Source organism: Morone saxatilis, unplaced genomic scaffold (assembly GCF_004916995.1).
Source record: "Morone saxatilis isolate NCDOM2014 unplaced genomic scaffold, NCSU_SB_2.0 Contig7, whole genome shotgun sequence".
Taxonomy (NCBI): Eukaryota; Metazoa; Chordata; class Actinopteri; family Moronidae; genus Morone; species Morone saxatilis.
In genome coordinates, this window is record NW_023340246.1 from 4,493,032 (window position 1) to 4,509,058 (window position 16,027).

General features: G+C 42.2%; 1 protein-coding gene across 1 annotated transcript in view; it reads left to right on the top strand.

The window, feature by feature from the left end:
* The window catches only part of cdc42bpab (CDC42 binding protein kinase alpha (DMPK-like) b), a gene marked incomplete in the record, with an annotated part of 73,547 nt that overhangs the window by 40,863 nt on the left and 16,657 nt on the right, over positions 1-16,027 (top strand). Inside the window, 13 exon segments of the mRNA XM_035678988.1 lie at positions 5,108-5,201; positions 6,011-6,211; positions 6,448-6,604; positions 6,872-6,981; positions 7,105-7,184; positions 8,120-8,298; positions 8,592-8,714; positions 8,898-9,031; positions 9,389-9,510; positions 9,730-9,850; positions 10,373-10,483; positions 10,677-10,924; positions 12,383-12,488. Coding sequence (XP_035534881.1) covers positions 5,108-5,201; positions 6,011-6,211; positions 6,448-6,604; positions 6,872-6,981; positions 7,105-7,184; positions 8,120-8,298; positions 8,592-8,714; positions 8,898-9,031; positions 9,389-9,510; positions 9,730-9,850; positions 10,373-10,483; positions 10,677-10,924; positions 12,383-12,488 — 1,786 coding nt within the window.

The window sequence follows — 16,027 nt, forward strand, 5'->3', positions numbered from 1 at the left end:
ACATTTAAACTTCATCTTATCAAAAAGCTGTTCATTCACGCTTCTAGCTACCTACAACTCTGATACATTGGACTTCTTTGACTGTTAGCAGGTTTTTTCCTGCGCAGATCTGAATGAAGCCAGACCAATCACTCTTTAAATAGGTAAGCCCTGTGATTGGGAGGCCGGGTGTGCTTTGCGTGCTGGTGTGGCGCGCTTTGTGGTTGTTGTCGGGTATCAGAGCTGATGCCCAGAACGTTTCACCACAGGCACGAGTTCTGTCTGCACCATGTGAGTTAACCAAACTGCTGGGCTCGACGCTGGTGGACACTGCCTACGTCTGTGCACTTTCCAGTGTCTGCCGTGTGCTGTGGTTGTTGTGTGTGCCTGTGTGTGTGTCTGTCGCTGTGTGTGTGTCGCTGCTTGTGTGTGTCGTGGTGTGCTGTGCTGTGTTGTGTGTCGTGTTGTGTGTGTGTGGTGCTGTGCTCGTGTGTGTTGTGTCGTGTGGTTGTGCAGGTGTCGGTCTCCAGACTGGCCTGCACAAGGAGATGAGCTGTGGGTCATTAGAAGAGATTCACCATCCCTCGTATTCCTCGTCTCTCTGCACTCGCCGCCCTCTAGACCTGCAGGAACGGCTGTGACACACGTGAGGCCCAATTAGTCTACGCAGGAGAGGAGCGGAGGGGGCGCCTCAGCGACTAGCTTAGCACCCAGCCACCTCGTTTAGGTTCTTTCCAGTGTGTCAGAAGGCTAAATCGGGAGGCTGCTCTTGCTGCTGTAGCCTCATGTCGTGTGAGCTGCGGCGGCTTTTATGTGCTTGCCCTGATCATCAGCTCGGGCTCCCCACCGACAGTCAGCGGGCAGACAAACTGTTAAAACAGAGAACAAGATAGTAAAACAAAAAGTTCCTGACAGAGCACAGAGAGGGTCGGGTATAGATTTTGGGAAGACCGCTCTACACCCAGTGTGCCTGTTTGTCTGCCACACACATGTTACAATACCACCCACGGCACATAAGGGTCGAACTCACGCTCGGGCGGGCCTTTCTGTGGCACAGCAGAATTCCTCTGGACCGATTAAGGCCTTGCAGCGGCTATTGAACCGTGGTGCACCAGATCCTCGAATGCCTCACAGCGTCCTACATCGAAGTCTACAGGTTGCTCATGAAGTCGGCCTACACGAGAATCTGAGGACGTTCTGTTTGCAGAGTCACGGTGCCTGGTTTGGTACGGACGAGCGACGTAACCACATTAGGTCGGATCACGGTCTGTCGTGAAGCGCGTGGGCTACAAAGAGGAAGTAAAAAATGATTATCCACCAACTGAAAACATGTGTGTAGAAGAAAAAGAATAGTGTCTACTCAAGACATAAAAGATACGCCTGTACGTCAGTTTTACTTGATAAATAGTTCATTTACTTCAGTACACCGGCACAGGCACTCTTGTATACGTTCCTTGAGAACAACTGTCCTTGAGATGACATCTTCCTTCCTCAATTACAAGATTTGCAGAAGCCTGTTTTATTGAAAGTTTTGAACATTCATGCGCTTAACTTGCCGGAAGTCTTCTTTGTCCTCGGCCGTTTGCTGGGAATAATTACCAACACCCTGTCTATCAGCAGGAGATCAGTGTGACCAGTTGGTGGGAATTTGTGTCAACAGCATCCCTAGCGAGAGCGCGATGCGATATTTCATCACCTATTTGTGCACATGACCTAATTTTTAGGACCAATTTTGACTGAAACAAGTCACAATCGTTTGATACGGCACTGTTCCCATGTAACACATGGGACCGACATATGGAAAGCTGGCCGCAACATGAGACATGTGAAAAGATCAGGATTCCATTGTGAATTTAGCTGTTCAGCTCGATTGTTAAAAAAAGAAAGAGACAGAGACAGAAAAAAACAGGTCCTGGCTCAACATGAGAGGCAACGAAGAGATGATGATTCTGCGTAACCTGCCTATGCCAGCAGTGGAAGCGTATGCACTGGTTGGGCCAGGTATGTCGTTTTCGACCCAAGAAAGAAGTACTTACACCAGGCCCCAGTAATCCTAGCGACTTTGTGCGTTAAATTACGTGATGTCCTCAGTCTGGAACTCATCCGCAGAGCAGGGCCACAGATCTGACTTCGAAAAGCTACTTTCTAAGTTAACCTCGTGATCGCAAACAGGGCACTTTGGTTACAAACCAGTAACGTGTCAAAATTGTTCAGTAAACTGACTTTTTGGAGCCCCTGACTTTTATGTGTCCATAATACAAGCTCCACATATGATGCATCAGTATTACTGTTACACTCCCCAAGGTGTTTATTCAGGCCTGGTGAGTTTGCTGTAGTGCTATGTTGGAAGCAGAGAGAGAGATAGGCTAGCCCACTCCCCTGCTCCAGCCCCATGGAAATGCGAACTATTAACAACTCACTGGGAAACAAATGAACAGGCGCGCCTCCACAATGCTGCCTTTGAAGCAGATCCTCTAGCCTGCACAGACAGACCACATCAAAGCCTTTTCAAGGCAAGTGCATGGTCTGTTCCACTCTTAAACGAAAAAAATCTCTTAGGCCTCGGGCCCAACGTTTTGTGTATTTTTGAGCAAGGGTTCGAGGCACCCGCACATTTAAGGCGAATATTGGAAGTGGAACATGTGGGAATCTTTATGAGCTTTAACTGATTAGCTTCTACTGCCTGATGCTTTTGTTTATCTGGCCAAAAATTGATTGTTTTGGCCAAGCAACTTTAATCACGATTGGTCTCACCTCAATCTACGGAGCAAACACGTGCGGAATTTTATTTGTGAGTCAGCTGAAGTTTTATTAGATACCGCCACTTTTGGTGTGGTCTTGGTCTTGTTGAAAGCCAAATGCGTACAAAACAGGGGGGGGGCGGGCGGCGGGGGGCTGGCACACCCACTGTAACACTGCGTAACTGGTTGAAATAGCAGCAGTCTTACGCAAGATCTAGCAACAGGATAAGGAGACTGTGGAGTCTCTGACCAATTTCTTTAATGTAATTGAGCTTTTGTTTTATCTCCTTCGTTGGGTTTTACTTCTTACACCATGCTTCTTGTTTAGTACACATCCTAGAGCTGCAACACAACAATTAGTCAGTTAATCAGTTAGTTGTCAACTATTAAAGTAATTGTTTTGAGTCATTTTTTAAGAAAACATATCTGAAGTCTGGTTTATTTAGTCCTCTATGGCAGTAAATTGGATATCTTTGAGTTGTGGACAAAAACGAGACATTTGAGGACATCACCTTGTGCTTTAGGAAACGGCTTTCAACGTTTTTCACCATTTACTGAAATTTTATGGACCAGACAACGAATCGATTACTTGAGAAAAGGATTGATAGATTAATTTATAATGAAAATAATCAGCCCTAATTTAGTATTAGTATCAGTCTGCTATTGGTGTGTTTGTGCATGAGTTAGGGCTAGAGAGTGCGTGTATGTGTGTGCTTTTGGTGGACATCTGGTTTATTATTTTAAGCAGAGCCATGCTGCCCAGAAGAACTGGCACCAGCTCAGTTCTGTAACCTGTGACGTCAACTCTGAGTGTCTGTTTAAGCTGACTTATGAGTTACACACACACCATCTCCTGTAACTGGTGTCATTTGGGGCTTTCTAGATGTACTGTGTGTACTCAATAAAGAGTTTTTATGTGCCCTCCATACCATGTGTATTGACCCGTGTTGTGGTTCAGTGTGTTGATAAGAGGGCCTCAGACATAGGGCTCAACACGGTCTGCCCTCAAGGGAAATCAGTGGAATGGTCAGACAAGGACAGGCTATATTTAGCCCTGATGGTGGGATACACTGGCATCTCCCATTTCATACCAGTCCAGGCCAGCAATCATTGGGGTTATTTTGTATGTTTTCACATTTATTATTATGTGGATTTTAACTAAATACTCATATAATTAAAAATATTAACACTGACACCAGAGGGTCACAGACGAAACAGAGGCAAAGGACTTTTTGTTCTTGGAATTACTCAAGAAACACAAGCTGAGAATCACCCACCAGATACTGGACTTAAACGAGGCCTGGCTTTAGTTTCAGGCCTGGGATCTACATTAGAACAGACTGCTGTGTAAGACAATAGCAACAGCAGCCCAACACAAACCACCTGTCAGTGACCACCTGTCCCCTGCACCTTATTCCCTTTTAGGATAAGTTCCAAATTGTTTGTGGGGACATAGAAGCTGGAGTTACCTTCACTTTGGTACCTTATAGGAAGTAGACAAATGTTTTATGAAGTTGCAAATAACACAAACCTCAACTAATACTTTTGGGACAAATCTATCTTTAAAATATTCCTAATGTAGAGGAGAAATGAACTCTAAAAACCTCGTTTTCTGGTTAAATAGTGAAAGTAGCTGATGAATATTGATGTGTTCCAGCCGGTGTTGCTGCTATGTAGCAATGACTCCTACCAACTGGAATCAAGCCACAGTCTCAGTATCTATATTATAAACATATCATCAGCAGTAGTAATGCAGAACAGATGCAGGTTGAGATGGAATTCTACAGTGGCCACCGTGTACACATCTGTGAAAGAATGTGTTGTCAGTAACCCCCCACCCAGTCTGTCTCCGTCCACAAACACAAATATTGTTGGAAAAGTGAAAAAGGGAGGTTGTCTGTTTAGGACACAGGGTCTTTTTCTGTGAGTGGGAGTGTTTGTGCGTTGCATATTTCCTCAAACAGACATGTTTGTGTGTGTGTTTTAAAAGCTGTGTCCTGCAAACACATACACACACACACACACTCCCACAACACAAGTCCAATTATTTCTAGTGTTTATTCTTTTCTCTTTTTGGTCAATTTGGAGTTGTCATGCTGCTGATAAATGTGCAGGGGGAAATTACACTTAATTGAATCACAAATGTATCTGAATTATTATGCACTAGCTTTAGAAGCAAGTTTAGATGGTGAAATTTCCTCAGGTTATCTAATTTAATTAGCTGATAATTGATGGTTGCACTGTAATATGAGAGCAGGCTTGTGTGTGAATGTCCCATAGGTATTGTTTTGTTTGGAAGAATGTCTTGTTTTCTTCATCTTCCTCATTGTACTGAGGGATCTCTTGCTTAATTTGCCTTTTTCCTTCTTCTTTCTGCCTTCTTTCAGGGACATTAAGCCCGACAACATTCTGTTGGATATGAACGGCCACATCCGCCTGGCCGACTTCGGCTCCTGCCTCAAGCTCATGGAGGATGGGACGGTAAGTTTTTACCACACTGCTGCTGATGCCTCCTTCGGTCCAAAGCAAACATACCAGAGCTTTGCTTGACCTCCTTGTCAACCCCCGGGGTCTCCCAAGAGGAGTGTGTGGTTCAGCGGCTTGGCTGTGCCTGCACTTTATGATTCAGGCAATTCTCCCAGCAAGAAAAAAAAAAGTTCCCTCAGGTGTTATGTAAAAGAAAAATGACAGGATGAACTAGATGATCAAAGAAGTGCATAGGTTTGTCCCTCCAATGCTAATATACTAATGAGGTTATACGACCATTTGAAGAAATAAATGTAGGGCTTGTTCTTCTAGATTGAGGCTTTGAATGATAAGAGTGTATTTCTTTGGTGTTTCATCTGTATTAAAGCAACTTCCTGAATAAGAAAGAGCTGATGCCAACGAGTGATGGATCTAAATTCCAACATCTGCTTTTTCTCTTCCACGGTGGAAATTTTGGCACTTAATCATGACAATCATTTCTATGTACTAATTCACTGCCTTGATTTTAATTTAGGATTCAGCATCCAATGTGAATTCTCAAAATGTGAAATAGGTTGAAACAGAGCTCCAAAGAAAACTGTGTAGACAAGGGAATTCGTCCTGTAGTGGGGGTCTGAAAGTTCAATATGCTCTTTGTTTGGTTGTTTGCTGGAGCAGTTATATTTTCCAAGACTTCAGCCTGTAACTCATCATCATTACTTTCATTAGCATGCAGGCTGAACTTGAACACTTAAGTTCTGTACTTTTGTCTCTCATGTGACATTTTTTGGATCAGTTCTTGACTTTTGTTTTGTCCCTGTTAGGTCCAGTCCTCCGTGGCGGTGGGGACTCCAGACTACATCTCCCCAGAAATCCTCCAGGCTATGGAGGATGGGAAAGGCAAGTATGGACCTGAGTGCGACTGGTGGTCCCTGGGCGTCTGCATGTATGAAATGCTGTACGGCGAGACTCCTTTCTATGCAGAGTCCCTGGTGGAAACCTATGGGAAAATCATGAACCACAAGGTGTGTTTGAAGTTGATTTTGTGTATATACACTCTCTAATTCAAAGATAATAATGTGTAGTAGTGCCATAAAGAACAATGCTGTAATAGAAAGCAGAAGCACGATTACAGTGGATTCATTGTTATTCTATTTTATTTACAATTACTCTATTTATCTAATCTGTATTTTTGAAACTGAAATGTACCATCTCAAATGTCTGGTGCCTCTAATACATACCTTCAAATGTTTTTGCACAGGAGCGTTTCCAGTTTCCGCAGCAGATAACGGACGTGTCTGAGGACGCAAAGGATCTGATTCGTAGGCTTATTTGCAGTCGAGAGCACCGATTGGGCCAAAACGGCATTGAGGACTTCAAGCACCACCCCTTCTTCACTGGTACAGGCGAAGTCAAAGGTCACAGATGTCACAGCTTCATCTGTGATTTGAATGTTCTTTCTTTTTCTTCATTGGTCATATATTGTAGTATATTGAAGAATGACAGCGCCAGCATGCCTTTTGAACAGAAGAGAAAAAAATGAAAAAACACACAGGAAATTAAATCAATGCATACAGTATCAATAATTGTCATTTCAGCTACCCAGAGTTTGTTTGTGCCTACTAATAAAGTAATCATGGATCATCCTGTATTCTGAGTGTGATTGTGATCTCTCTTGTGCTCAGGCATTGATTGGGAAAACATTCTGACGTGTGAGGCCCCCTACATCCCAGAGGTCAGCAGTCCTACAGATACCTCCAACTTTGATGTGGACGATGATTGCCTAAAGAACTCGGTGAGGGGACAACAAACACTTTACAATGTTGCTTGTCTGTAAATGTATACATATTTTTTTATAATGATGTGTATTAGGTGTGGAAATCTCAATCCTTTGTTGTGTTTTTGAATCATTTTTTAGGAGACTATGCCCCCTCCCTCTCACACTGCCTTCTCTGGCCACCACCTGCCCTTTGTGGGTTTCACATACACAAGTAAATGGTAAGTGCTACCATGGGAAACAGATAAATAGTTAATATATAAAAGATTAGTTTAACCACTGCCTAAATTTAGGCTTGGGTCATTTGGTGAAGTCTTCCTTCACACTCTGTAATTAGCAGATCTTTAGTGGACAAGTGAATGGAAGTTGTTCACATGATGTGGAAGCACTGTTTTCCCCCAGTATTTTTCCAGTTAGCAAAATTAAGATTATTGAAAAAAATGTGGCATCATGTGTGATTAGTCATGATAAATGGACAGATTCCCAGATAAGCCCCTCTCAGTGCATAACATTCTTATCAGTCCATCTAAAGAAGCGTAGGAGTATTGAATTAGCTTCCCTCCCTAATAAGGTGATGTTCATGACTGGCTGTAGATGTTCACACTGACGGCTGCCTGTGAGAAAGCAACAAACCCACCACTTACTCTCTTATCTCTTCAAGGCTCACTGATAATGGCCTTTTCCTGTCTTTCTTTCTCTCCTCTTTCCCCCACTCTGTCTGTCCCTATCCCTCTCTCGCACTCTCCACTTTCCTTTTTGTCGCTGTCATTCCTTCTCCCCCCTCCCTCTCCCCCCTTCTTCCATGACTCAACATCCTCTCTTCCTTCAACTCATCTCTATCTCTGTCGTCCACTTCTCTTTCCTGTTTCCCCTGCCCTGCTGCTTCTGTCATTTCCTTCTGGCCTCCTCTTTCTCTCCCTTAACCAAATATGTTCTTATTAAATTTTCTTTCACTGTTTAACACCAATATGACAAATTTTACTTCTATAAATGGCCATTTCCCCCCCATATCAATCAACCTCTCTCTGCCACTTTTATCTACTCTCATCACTCTTTCTATTACCGACTCTCACTGGTACTGTTCTCATGCCTCCTATACCTTCCTGCTTTTTTCAAACTTTTGGTTGAACTTTTTTCCCGTCCTCCTCTCCTGTAGTACCCTATCTGACCGGGGTTGCCTGAGACAGCTGGCAGCGGAGCCAGGTAAGGCAGGTCAGAGCCAATTGGACCTGGATGTCCAGCGCAGCTTGGAGGACAGCCTGGCCACGGAGGCCTACGAAAGGAGGATCCGCCGCCTGGAGCAGGAAAAACTAGAGCTGAGCCGCAAATTGCAAGGTAAGACATAGGAAAGAGTCCGCCTGGGTGTGTGTGCAAGTAAAATCCCATTTGATGCTGAAAGAGGGGAGATGCATTTATGCAGTGATTGTATTTACCCACATGTACTGTACATTCTGTGGTCTTATTAGCATGACAAAATGCGAAAGTCAAGGTTTTTTTTTTTTTTAAAAACCTCTAAATAAATGTATCCTATTGACTTTCCACTTTCCTCCTTACACCTAAGTTTGATTTAAAAAAAACAAAAGCAGAACTAAGCACATTACCAATGCCTCTTCCCTGACCTGTTGCAGAGTCCACTCAGACGGTACAGGCCCTGCAGCACCCGTCAGGCGAGGGCCCTCTCAGCGCTAACAGGGAGGTGGAGATCAGGAGTCTGAAGAATGAGATAGACATCCTCAAGAAGCAGATTGCTGGTCAGGATTGTTTCCTTTTTTCAGATTTAGCACAGCTCTAGTACTTGCATAACATTTTATTAAATCTGTGTGTGTGTGTGTGTGTGTGTGTGTGGTGTGTGTGTGTGTGTGTGTGTGTTGTGTGTGTGTGTGTTGGTGTGTGTGTTGTGTGTGTGTGTGTGTGTGTGTGTGTGTGTGTGTCAGACTCAGGCCAACTTGAGAAGAAGCTGGAGGATGTATCGATGGCCCGCAGGGACCTGGAGGACTCGTCTAAACAACTCAAGACTTTGGAGAAACAGCTGAAGACCATCACACAGGAGAGGGACGACATACACAAGGTAGAACCTGGACTGTACAATGCCTCAGAAAATACTTTAGTAGTATATTTTTTACCTTGTTATTCCAAAAAATGAGAATGACATACATTTTTATTCTCTCCTCTGACTGTAAAGAGATCCCATACCTTAGACATTTTTCTTCACAATGGAAGATGTCTTAGTGTGCATGTCAATTCAAAATAACGATAAGACCTTTGTTGCCGATGTGCCTACGAACACAATTTATATGAATGCTCAAACCACACTCAGCTTTGATTTTGGTGTCAAAAAGGTCAAATAAAGCCCTTACTTGTACTGAGATAACTTCTCATTTTAGTAACGTTGAGAATCTGAATGTTTGTCCCCTTTTCTGGTCAGGATGTTATGGAGGCCAGCGAGAAGCTGAAATCTCAATCAAAAGAGCTGAAGGACGCCCACAGCCAGAGGAAACTGGCCATGCAGGAATTTTCTGAGCTGAACGAAAGACTCACAGACCTCAGGTGGGATCACTGCTCTAGAACCACACCTGCACCTCCTAGTTTCCTCCCACTCACAGCTTCCTGCTGAGCATTTTTTAATGCTAATGTTGGTTGGTTGGTTAGTTTATTAGAATATAAATATTGAGAATTTATCAAACCTTTAGTGTAATACATGGATTTGTCTAGAATGTTTTAAAATGCAAAAAATTACAAGCTGTTGTGACTGAACTGTGCACCCAGGTCGACGAAGCAGCGTTTGGCTCGCCAGTTGCGCGACAAAGAGGAGGAGATGGAGAGCCAGAGTCAGAAGCTTGAGGCTCTTCGCCTTGAGGTGCGAAAGGCAGAGAGGGCCAAGAAGGAGGTAGAGTAGTCTCCCTGTGGTTGCTAGCACACCCTGTTCTGTCTCCATCCACTGGTTGGTGCACAATTCAAACTTCTATTGCTGTTTGTCTATTGTGTTGCTGTCACCTTTCTGGAAATATTGATACATTTCCATGAATATTTATACAGTAGATTAGAAACAACGTTGCAGTGGCTGTATTTCAGTGTATAATGTCTTTGTACACACTAGCAAGATCAGTATTTGGAAAGAATTCAATAAATTTAGAGTAATTATAGTACACAATAAAGTTGATACACAGCACAATACACTGGAATTAGGTCACAAAATGTATTTGTGTTTTAAATATATGTATCTATGTATATATGTATACGTAATAAGTATAAATATAAGTAAATGTATAGGTTAGGATTGTATCATTTATAATAATATATATCACTACTTCTGCTTCTTGTGGGTTGAAATGGTTGTATGGCGGGGGGTTGTTGGATGATCTATTATGCTAGCATTCAATGACTGGGGTTTGTGTGTATCCATTATAAGATGGAGGCGCAGGCAGAGGAGCAGGCAGCAGAGGCCCAGAAAGAGAGGAAGCTGAGAGAGCGTAATGAGCAGTATAGCAGACAGCTGGAGGAGGAGTTGGAAGGGCTTAAGGTAAGTGTGCAAACACAAACAGCTGAACATAAACCTGTCCACTTACGGAACATCCTTAAAAGTGGAAAGAATGTCTAAAGAATATTTAGACAGTGGTGTGTTTGCTCTGTAATGATAAAAAGAGTCTTATTAGCTGCTTTCACACTCCTTTGTCTATTCTTTTCCTCTTTATCTCTATATTCCCACCACGCAGTTAAAGCAGGCCGGCTCCCCCGCTGGCCCGGCCTCAGCGGACCAGACCCAAGAGGTGGGACGCCTGCGGGGAGACCTGGAGAAGAAAACGCTCCTGTACGAGGAGGAGCTGGCACGCAGGGAAGCGCAGCATAGCACCGAGCTGAAGACCCTGCGCAAGGAGCTGCGGGATGCAGAGAGCCAACATCTGGCCCTGCAGAAAGAGATCCTGATGCTCAAAGACAAGCTGGAGAAGACTCGCCGTGAAAGGTAGTTGATCCATTTTTCTTCTTCTTTCGGTTTGTTTTTTCTCTTTTTTTACCTGTTAAAGATAACTGTTTTTTTACTTCTGTACTATTGGTGCGGTGCAGGTGTAGTGGAGTTAGTGTATGTGTATGTCAGTCATGATATTTTCTTTTCTTTGTTGTTTTTTTCCAGTGATGATTGCATGAGGTAAAGTTTCTTTTGAATAGTTAATCCCAACTATTGTTAGATTGTAACGTTATTAGAATTTAAAAGTTCTCTTGCCCCCAACCCAGCCAGAGATAACCCTTTATGCAGGTAATCTCCTCCCAGGGGTTCTCAAATACTTTCATCCCTCCATAGTGACTCCCATTTCACAGGAGATGCATGAATATCAAGAGTTTCATTCCAGAGATGATATCTACCATTTCAGAGAGCTCTTTTACTTATCCTTATGAAATGGTTTCTGATATGAGTGATATTATTGACATTCCTTTTAAAATAGATCTTTATTTAAGGCTTGTTGATGTTGACCTCAGTTGGTCACTTACCTGAGCCGTAACAATGAAACTGAAAGTAAATATGAGAGCAAGGCAGTAACAGTGCTGTAGAGATGATAAACTATTATTTTACTAATTTATGTTCACTTCGTTTACTTATAAAACTCACTTATTGTGACTTAAAGTGGTCAGACTTGACTCACGACTGTAGTTTGAATGTTAAAGGACGAAAATGGTTGAATTTGTTAAAAAAGAACAAGCTGTCAAAATGTGCCAACTCAGATAATAAATACCAAGAAATGAAAAGAAGCAACATATTTGCCTGCTACAGACCCCCTGGTAGGTACTCAGGGGCACCTGATCCCACTTTGAGAACCGCTGGTTTAATCAAATTTTAATAAAATCTTGTTTTTGAGGAGAAGGCTTTAGAGCTTTGTTTTTGTACCCTGTAGCCTAACCTTCCTGCCCGGTGTTACTGACATATTATTCTCACTGCTTTCTAATTCATTTTTAAACACAGCGCTGTATCAGATTCTAACTGCATTAATGTGTTTGGGCTGAATAATGTGTACCTGGTCTTAGTACCAATCCTTTGATTCAGGTTTAGAGGAAATGTGTGGAGTAGTAAGCCCACACAGGAACAAAGGTAGGAGGATAGACGAGGCATTCTGAGGGAGGTTGGCTGAGATTGGTGTACATTTGATTGCATTTTTGATTTGTTTAGACTTCACCTTGTTATAAAAACCACTGCATTAGATTACCTGATATGTTTATGTTCAGTGACTGTTCAAAGACTGGTAGGCAGAAAACCAAAATCTCTTAATAAAGTCTTGTTTTTGAACGATTGCGTTAGTGCTCAAGTTAAAATTGCAAAGTCAAGAGTCAAGATTGGATTTGCAGCTGTGAATTATGGTTGGGGAATAAATGTAAGTTTATACAATATCACAAGTTTAACAATCTGTGTGTGCGTGTGTTTTTCCTGCAGCCAAAACGAGCGGGAAGAGTTTGAGACTGAGTACAAGGAGAAGTACGAGAGGGAGAGAATTCTGCTCACTGAAGAAAATAAGAAGCTCTCCAGTGAACTGGATAAGGTAAAATATTTGTTCCCATACACACAAAATAAAACAAAAAAAACACACAAGTTTAAAACAAGTTTCGACTTTCTTTCTGTCTTGCTCTCTCAGCTTTTTTTGTGATCTGTTTTTATCTCTCTGAAACGCACACATACATACACTAACCCCAGGTAACCCCACTCGGCCGGCCCAAACTCTGTCATCACATTCCTCCCTCCACCCCCTCTCTCCCAGCTATGCCAAAGAAATCACTGTTCAATATCCCCCATAAAAACACCCCGTAGCCTCCTACACAGTCGGATGGAATGACTCTCCGGATTACGCTCTATTGACTTTGGAAACAGCTCTTGGAAGTTCAAAAAAGACTCCCAATTTAAACAGTGTCTTAGAAGTGGGAGGCATTTTGACATATGGAATAAAATGTCTGAGTGTTGTTTTTATAGTCTGCAACTGATAAAATAGAAAATATCTTGATGAAATGGAGAGAATATGGATGTGGGTGTCTGTGGAATGATAGCACATGTCACTGTAGTTATTATTTAATGTATTATTTTGTTATTTCATATAAACTGAAAAACGATGTTTTAAAAGCTTAAGCACTCAGGACAGATTAGCTCTGTCTGTATGCTAGTTTTTGCACAAAATAGTTCCTCAATAGGTTTGGAGTGTGTGAAAATATTATTGTTTGACTAGTCTCATCTTTCAAAGAAGGCACCAGATTTCAACACTGTTTGCTTAGTAGCAAAATCAAGCAACTCAATCTTCAATTATAATGTCTTTGTGTGTGTGTTTTTAAGAAAGGTTGATTTTCACTGTTGACAAGCTAAAATCGGTGATGAGTGAGGAGTATTAATGCCATAGTTCAGCCAGACACGGGAAACTTGTCCTGTGGCAACTAAACTATTTTACTTCACAGCAATTAACAGGAGCTTCATATTAGTGCCTCTTTATTATTACATTTTTTTTGTATTCTTATCCCAGTGCTGCCTTCAGATGAGATTGTGTTTACCGTTCACAGGGGCGCGTATGCCCATGGCCCATGTCGTAACTCCAAGTTCCATTTGAAGGCAGGATTTATCTGTTACTCTTATCTGTAAGGCTCGTTTATACCAGTTTTCGGTACCCATCAGTGAACTCAGATTCACCAAACCCTCTTAACTCCACAAACATGCCATAAATCGCTCGTATTACCTAATCAATGCCACCTGTTGTTTATAAGAAATGATCAGTAGCCGAATTGACGCCCCTAAATAAGGTTAAATGGTCTGACATTTTGAATTCCTAAAAATCTCATCCAAGAGCAAAAGAAAGAATTTCCAGAATGTCCTAACAAATTTATTAGTTTTGAAATTCAGGGACCTTGAAAAACTAAATATAACTACCGTTGTCAGTGCTAAACGGGTTCAGGTGAAGTTAAAGCTGAAGCAAAGCGGTCTGTGACTAAAATGGAAGGTAGTCAGGGGGAACGTGACAGCCACAAAGATAAATGAGATGGTACCCTCCATTACAGGTGAAGTAACAAGGTGGGTGTTAAATCAGAGGCTGTACGTCTGGACAGCAGCCTGCATAAAGACCCTGAAGGAGCTGTTGTACTGGTTTTCTATTTTTTCTAGCAACTACTAAACTGTAAAAGTTATCAAAAAAGTCAAGAGGCTCTTGGTTCATTGTGCGGGGGATGTTTCTATTGTTGTTAAAATGTCAGCAGATATAAATAAAATCCATCTTGAGTCATTTCAAACTATATTGTGCAATATGTTTCTGATGAGGTGTGATGTCTGGGTTCCTATTAGCAACCCAACACTGCTCTTGCTCATATATTATTTCATATATGGAGTGATTTAGTCATTGATAGCCTATTATAGAGCCAATATTTATTTTATCCCATGTTCGTGTTTATTCAATGACCTTGAAGATAGATACTCCAAACATTTGTTGGCAAACAGCTGCAGGATTGGGAAGCAGTTGCAAAACAATATTAAATTACTGTCTTAGCTTGCACATTACATCAGTCTTGACAGTTGCAAGACACCAAAAATGTGCCCACAAAGCGAGGTATTTAAGCAAACAATAGGGCCACTTGAGACTTGTAATGATGTCACCATAGTTACATCTTTACACACCTCTCATATTAAAGGATTCAGGAAAACTTTTCGAGATTAATCACCCTTCTGTCTCACTGTAGGTGTGTGTATGTGAGTCCACACACACCTCCTTAGCAGCACTAGTCGAGTGTGGTTGAGCATCTGGGAGTTGAATCATAAAAACTGTCATAACCTCCAACAATACAATGATTCATTTTTCATATTGGGCCAGTCATCACATTCAAGGCTGAGCACCTTCACTTGTAGCAACTGTTAGACTCTTTACACAGTAGTACAGTTTTCTAATGTATGTATGTATGTATAATAATATATGTGTATGTATTGTGTGTATGTGTGTATTGTGTATGTGTGTAATGTGTGTAATTGTGTGTACTCACTTCCAACGACAGCAACGGAGTAACCAAGTTTAAATATTGAATCCTGTTTTCTTTTGCTTGTGTCTGTGCTTATTCCCTCAAAGCTGAACCAGCATGTTTGATAGGTGAGCGGCTCCAAAAAACAGACGAGCGAAGGGAACGATGATGGAGGGAGCTGCTGAAAAAAGAAGATGTGTAGCCACTGGGAGAGCCAGATCACAAGAGATCATCCAGTGGTGAGACACACACACACACACACACACACACACACACACACCAACACACACATCACACAATACATACAACGCATGACACGCAAGTAAAGCTTTCCTCAAATGTCCTTAGTATTTCTGAGAGCATTAATAATTTCCAATTGATGCTAACAGCCAAACTGAAAGAAAACGGCTAATATTTCAGTCCCACCGTACTTAAAATGCACACCACACATGTTGTCTGCGAAGTTATTGGGTACCTCTTCTAAATACAACGCATAACTGCAGCATTTCTCACATGCCTCTCAAGATTTACGACTACTTGACCTCCCTTTCCCTCCTCACGCATCTCACTGTCCAATTGCACAGCCTGAACCAACCGCGCGGCGCCAGCTGCTTGGCTTCCCCTCCGTCCGTGGGACAGCCGCCCCAAGTCCCCTCAAAACATAGCACACATAACCGCACACACATAACCACAACACACATCACACCACCACACAACACACAACACCACACACACACACGATACATCCACTCAGACGCAGAAACACACATACTCCAATGCACACACTGACATTCCAAATTTGCACATACAAATGTTGAGTCTGGAATGCATTTTAAGAAGAATTTAGTGATTGACGTTGCCCCCTGGTGGAGATGCTATGCTACTGCAGTGGATAAACTAGGAAACAGGGTTACTCAATGTGTGAAAAGTTCCATGTAGTCCTCTTATTATTATTATTTTTTTAATGATGTTTGGATATGACAGTTGTGCACAGCTGAAGTGTGTACACATGTGAAACTGTGTATATTTGAGTATTTGAGTAGTCAGCTAGAAGTTTTGCTTTTACACTGGCCAGTCTGTGCTCAGAGCTACCTGCAGTGTG